Genomic DNA, 6,142 nt, shown 5'->3' with positions numbered 1-6,142 from the left:
CTCGCTTTTGCAAGTAGGGCTAGTAGGATGCGAGAGCTGTACCAAATCGGTTTTTTTAAAAGAACGGAAACCACAAAACAAGCTGAATCTTGCATTCAATATTGCAACGGAACGCGTGGAATGGTACGAAATATCGAAAAGGAACGAAAGTGTCGGAACGGAACGATTTTGAAAAAGGATCGGAACGGAACGGCCATCACAAGGATCGGAACTTTTTTGCTAGGCCGGAACGGCCAACACTACAACGATCACTGCACTTACTCCCAAAAACCCTGATCAATCAGTAAAACGCAATGTTGCTTTTGTAATGCAAAGCACGTACTTGTCATAAGATGTACCAAAACAGTGATGCAATTCTTTCACTACCTACCTATTGCTTATCCAGGGTGCGGTTTCCCTTTGACGGTTCCAATTGCACCGATCATGAGCTGGCGATTTTAATCAGCTAGCGTTACCATTTTTGGTGCATGATTTTCACGGACATTCTCTCTCGCGGTCAGTGCGTCATAAAAGCAGAATGCGGTTAATGTGAACATTTGCATATTCACCAGTACAAAACGGACGTAGACCACCGAGTAGTAGTGTAGTGTAGTGATTCTTCAAGTTCACCCAATGATTGATAGTTACTTATCTCACCCCGTCACTAAACGCTTAGCAATTTAACAAAATTTATAACTTGATGTATTTTAATGCGAATTTGTTGAAATAAGTTTCTTTCTTCTCAATAAGAATTTAAATAAAAAATTAAAAAATTAAAAAAAATCTATAAATTTCAAAATCTCCTAAGGCTTTTTTTTGGGAAATTTAGCAAAAATTTAGAAATTGATTTATTTTAATACGAATTTCTAGAAATATGTTTCTTTTCACTCAAAAAATGCTTTAAATAAAAAACAGAATAACAAATAATAAAAAAATTAAAAAATTCTAAAAATTTGAAAATTTCATAGGGCTATATAGCCTTAGCTTTTTTCTTGGGAAATTTAGCAAAATTTATAAATTGATGTTTTCTAACGCGAATTTGTTGAAATAAGTTTCTTTTCACTCAAATAATGCTTTAAATAAAAAAAATAATAAAAAAATAAGAATAAATCTATAAGTTTGCCAATCTCCTAAGGCTTATAGCCTTAGCTTTTTTTTTGGTAAATTTTACAAAATTTATAAATTGATGTATTTTAATGCGAATTTGTTTAAGTTGAGAAAAGTTCGCGTTCGCAAACGCGACAATTGCTAAGCATGTAGTGACGCGGTCAGACGGTACCAGAAGTATTATGGATGGTATCTTATGCGAGTTGCAATAATGGGGGACAGTGGCCGATATAGGGAAGGGTGAGAGTATTGTAAATCAGATGCATTGCATGCGTAATGGACGTATACTCGTCCATTGATGCGTAAGCCAGTGATCGACACAAGATCAAATCTTTTCATGCGTTCTAACTACAATCAACGTTAAGAGCATAATTTTATTCAGCGTTAGGTTAATTCGTCCTGCCAAAAAAAATGTTACCGCCAACCCGCCCTTTATTCGAAAAGGGACATTTCCCCTAAGAAACCACCGTTACCATCCTAAGAGTGTGACGAGTTACTATGCATCAGCATTGCACTCGGTTCATCCGGAATGCTGATTTGGAACTGAAGCAACACCACCAAGTACGTAACCATCGTTGCAAGCAGCTGTAAGGATAAGGATAAGGATGCATGGTTTGATGCAGTAATTAACCTTAGTTCAGTGGTGGATCGACTCACCGATTTGAAGAGTGTACGGTTAACGTCAAAGAACCCACCCAAATTAATGCTGGACGGGTTCATCTCGGTCGCACGCAGAAACATGTTGATCTCGGTCTGTGCGTCCGTGTTCATCCAGCTCAGCTCCACCATTAGCAGCTTCTTCTGGAAGTTGGTACGCACGTTGAACGATGCATAATGGGCCTCGTCGCAGATGTAGAACAGCAACCCAACGCTACAGAATGCGGTCACAGCGAGCCCAATATCCTTCACCCCGAATCCGTCCGAGATTTGCGACATCAGCCCATAGATCGAGAGCGTTATGATGAAGAACAAGTACAGACAGATGAAGGTAAAGGTGTAACACGTGGAGAACCCGGTATCACGGGCCAGCTTACTGAGGCGCAACCAGAGCGATCGATACTCGGACACCTTAGCCGCCGGTCCCACATGACGAAGCGCGCGCTGAAAATCTTCCGCCAGGATCTTCGCCGTAATGCTAAGCGTTTCGCACGCCAAATACCAGTAGCCTCCCATCATGTAGGTGATCGTATCGAGCACACAGTACGGAATGACCTGTAGCAACTTAAAGTCCACCATCGTCGCATGCGTTATGGCGACCGAGAGTGAGCAAAGGATCGGTAGCAAGATGGCAACCACCTGTGCCTTGGTACGAAGCTTCAGCTCCAACGCACGACCGGACGTTTTTCGGTAGACGGTTTCGAAATCGACCCACCCTTTTACCACCGAAACGACCTTGCGCGTTTCGTACCACATCAGCGGTATGATCAGGATCGGTAGGATGTTCACGATGAACAGATACGCAATAACGGACTCCTCGAAGCGTCCCTCAAGCGTGCGCACGATTTCAATGCGATTCAGCAGAATGAAGGCGATGTACACGGTGAGCAGCAGGAAAAACATCACACAGTACACCATGGAGGGTGAGGCCAGGATGAAAGCGGTCTCGCCCGATGCAAGCCGCGTGTAAGGAAACACTCCGATGGCACGCAGCACCAGGTAGATCGGTTTCGAGCTCTCGTACACCATATTCTACGGAGGATGGAAAATAGAATTAGCGAAAAGCTGAGAGCGTTCCTCAATGTTCTTGCCACCGACCGTTTGACTGGTAGTGGCCGTCGTATTCACGAACGCTTCCTTTGGTGTAACCGGTGGAAACCCAACCCGATTATTAAACACGGTTGCATTGCGTCTGATCTGTCCACCGGGGCTAACGATCGTGCCGTTGTCGTCCGGGATTGGTTTCACATCGAGAAACACGTTACGATTTCGTTTCGGTTCGTGCATCGTACCCTCGAAGCGCATCGTTTCCGAGTTGAAGAAGAGACTCATAGTGGACGAAGAGCGTTTTTTTTTGCAATTCCGGCCCAGCGAACACACTGCTGTCTTATTCCGTTTGCGTTGATGTCTTGCAAAGAACTGCTTCTTGAATTTTGGTATCACTTTCTACGCGTCTTAATAGGCAGGTCCATCTTGAAGGTTAATTGATAATCGATGCCCTGACTTTTACTCCCACTGCGAAGGGACCGGAAATTATTTAATTATTCAGTGTAAACAACAAAACATGGCAAGGTGTTTCAGTTCAGTTTCTGCTTCAGTTTCTGCTTCCAATGTATGGTCCACATTTTATTGATCTACGGCGCAAAGCGTTCATCACTTGTCTCGCGTGCGTCCCAATTCTAGGCCATAACATTTAAAATACAACTAATCTGCATAGATAAAAACGGTTTGATGTGCTTTACAGTGCATAACATTCAACTTCCAACATTCTTTCAAGAGCAGCATCAGTAGCTGAAACCTTTTTGTAATGCCTTCATTTGTGATTTGTGAGAGAAGATGCCAAACCCAGCAATATTGCACTAACGCTTCGTTTGTCCGCCGTTGGTGGGAGTAAATTTTAAATGGAATATTAATGAATGTTTTACCACGCCACACGGCTTGATGGAGGTTTTGATTTATTCCACTTTTATATGTTTATCTCTGAGATAAAGCTCATTGCATGGGTGTGTAATGGTTGGTGTTGGAGGATACGGATATTTAAACATTCAATTCACACAACAACAAATTAAAAGCTTAATTAAGTTGTTAACGAAACACACACACGTACAAAGATAATGTGGAGTTTTAAATACGTTTCATTGAGACAGAAGAATAGTTATGAACTTTAAAAAAAATGCATAATATGCGTCAACTTTGTATAAAAATAGAAAGCAATTCATTAATGCTACAAAGGAATGCTACAGCTGGATCGATCAACGAATTCAATTGGGAGCACATTATACATTAGTTTCTTTCCTAGACATGATAATAATAACCATTTTTTTGGTACGTTTTTGACAAGTAAATTTTCTTACGAAACAATACGTTTTACTAGTTATGGTAGAGCATGGATGACGACGGATGTGCGACATTAATACATTATTCTACGCATCGAGCGGTGTAGTACGAGATACATTCCAAGCTACCGATTCCGGTCATTCGATCGAACACAACACATAGCGAATGATCGCATCAGGTCAAGTAAGATCCTCGCAAGAACTTCCTGACCGAATTTGTGAAAACCACAGTTTAGTAAGCCAACGTTGTAGCAAGGATTAACTGTCCGATTACGTGGTAAAAATAAGTCTACTAACCCAGCAATGGCAGGCATGACCTTTAGAGGTCTTTAAACTAAGAGGAAGAAGTAAGCCGATATATAGGCAGACATTCGTTTTGTAGGTTCGTTACGCCAAAAGACAGGACTGCAAGCCGTACTATATTTAAAATGATTTTTTGCAAAACATACAAACCTACACGAAACTAAACTTTCTCTCTCGCATGTGTACAGTTATCGGTTGTTGACTTTACAAATTTTGCGACAATTTTGCGGTCTGGCTATGTCTCGCTAGATGTATCCCGGTAGATGTTGATCGGCTTTTAATTTTTCTCCTCTTGCTCGTTGGCCTCCGTTTTTGAATCTGCACTTCTACTCTTTACCTCCACATACACCGGTTCCTGTGCTTCATCCTCAACACCAGCCCCAGACTTGGCTGCGGCGGCACTCTTCGCGTCCGGTACCCACAAGCCCGAATCTATGCAGCGCTCCAGATGTGCGCGAGCTTCCTCCGGTGGCAGTTTGGCCATCGCTTCCTGCAGCATTCCAATGTCTCGCGTTTCAAAACACTTCTGTAGCTCTTCGGGCAGCGATTCGAACACCTCGACCGGATCCAATCCACCGGGACCGATCCTCGCCTTACGCTCTTCCTCTTCCTGTTCCTCGATAATCTTCTGCAGCTTCTCCTGCGCTCGCTTACGGATCCGCTCTTTGAACGCTTCAATTTCACCCAAGAACTGGTTCTTGTATTCGGTTTCCGCCTCCTGGATGCGCTGAAAGAAAGACGCCACGCAGGCCCTCGGGTCTACCTCGAGCTGCTTGGAAATGTCCAATATGTATTGCATGCAGATGCACTGGTGCGCCACGTGCGCCATCAGATCGTGCTTTTCCTGCATCTCCAGCTCAATGCACCAGATGACGAGATAGTTGGGCGTTTCCTCGCACACCAGATGGTGCTTATCCTGCAGGAACTTTTTCGAATCATCGTACTTCCGCAGCATGCCGAATTGCTTCAACTGCTTCTCGTACTGCTTGATAAAATCCCGCAGGTTCATCTCCTTCTGTTCGTCGGTTAGTTCTTCCTCCTTTCGATTGATTGCACTCTTGTTGATGACCGTCTTGGCAAAGCCCGGCTTGCTGATCGTGTCCACGTTCCACGGTTGCATCTTTTCCTTCTTGCGCAGCTCGTCTTCTTCCTGCCTCACGCGCTCCTGCTCACTTTCCAGCTCATCAATGATTTTCTTTAGCTCGTCCAGATTGCCTTCCTTTCGTTGCAGCTTTTCCTTTGCATCCTTTAGCTTATCCACCGTCGTCTGCTTCTTCTTCTCTATCGTTTCCTTCTTTTTCTCTTGTTCCTGCATCCGTTCGACGCGGGCCTGATGCCGCCAACGGAAGAGCGATGGTGTATCAATATTTGGATGCGTATCATCTTCATCGTCCGAGATCTAGGAAAACCGATCGGAACAAAAGCGATGCATTGGTGAAACTTGTGACTAACGAAATGTGCGGAATAAACCGCACCACACGCGCGAGGGTGGTGGTTTTGTTGATACATCGATCATCCAAAACATAGTCATTAACCCTACCTCAATATCTTTCCATTTGCTGTAATCCACCATGTTTATACCGATGTAGTTTGTCTTCGCTCAACAAAAATATTAACACGCAATGGAAAAAAATTACTTGTGTAATGCTTGATATCGCTTTTACATACACTTCCTTTAATTTAACCGCTCGGCGCTTGGTTTTTTTTCTCAAGTTCTATTGTTTTTTGTCTGTTCAATTTGACAGTTGGAGTTTTCCTTC

General features: G+C 43.2%; 2 protein-coding genes across 2 annotated transcripts; both read right to left on the bottom strand.

Moving 5' to 3' along the window:
- Positions 1–1,198: 1,198 nt before the first annotated feature.
- Positions 1,199–3,308, bottom strand: LOC125760934 (gustatory and odorant receptor 24). Its single transcript, XM_049421541.1, has 3 exons — positions 2,842–3,308; positions 1,744–2,775; positions 1,199–1,671 (listed from the first exon to the last, which is right to left on the bottom strand). The coding sequence occupies exons 1-3, from the start codon at positions 3,073–3,075 to the stop codon at positions 1,564–1,566; spliced, it is 1,374 nt and encodes a 457-aa protein (XP_049277498.1). The 5' UTR covers positions 3,076–3,308; the 3' UTR covers positions 1,199–1,563.
- A 773-nt stretch (positions 3,309–4,081) lies between these two features.
- LOC125760919 (hsp90 co-chaperone Cdc37) lies at positions 4,082–6,142 on the bottom strand. Its single transcript, XM_049421517.1, has 2 exons — positions 5,923–6,142; positions 4,082–5,781 (listed from the first exon to the last, which is right to left on the bottom strand). Exons 1-2 carry the CDS (start codon positions 5,953–5,955, stop codon positions 4,660–4,662), a joined length of 1,155 nt encoding a protein of 384 aa, XP_049277474.1. The 5' UTR covers positions 5,956–6,142; the 3' UTR covers positions 4,082–4,659.

Source organism: Anopheles funestus, chromosome 2RL (genome assembly GCF_943734845.2).
Source record: "Anopheles funestus chromosome 2RL, idAnoFuneDA-416_04, whole genome shotgun sequence".
NCBI lineage: Eukaryota > Metazoa > Arthropoda > Insecta > Diptera > Culicidae > Anopheles > Anopheles funestus.
This window is presented reverse-complemented; position numbering and strand designations above follow the sequence as displayed.

What these genes read in the sequence shown, in the direction of transcription:
- LOC125760934 (XM_049421541.1), bottom strand. Translation starts at nt 3,075, where the DNA reads ATGAGTCTCTTCTTCAACTCGGAAACGATGCGCTTCGAGGGTACGATG. An exon ending in CGGCCACTACCAGTCAAACG is followed by an intron (nt 2,776 to 2,841) that starts GTCGGTGGCAAG and finishes CATCCTCCGTAG; the next exon opens with AATATGGTGTACGAGAGCTC. An exon ending in ACCGTACACTCTTCAAATCG is followed by an intron (nt 1,672 to 1,743) that starts GTGAGTCGATCC and finishes TTATCCTTACAG; the next exon opens with CTGCTTGCAACGATGGTTAC.
- LOC125760919 (XM_049421517.1), bottom strand. Translation starts at nt 5,955, where the DNA reads ATGGTGGATTACAGCAAATGGAAAGATATTGAG. An exon ending in GCAAATGGAAAGATATTGAG is followed by an intron (nt 5,782 to 5,922) that starts GTAGGGTTAATG and finishes CGGTTTTCCTAG; the next exon opens with ATCTCGGACGATGAAGATGA.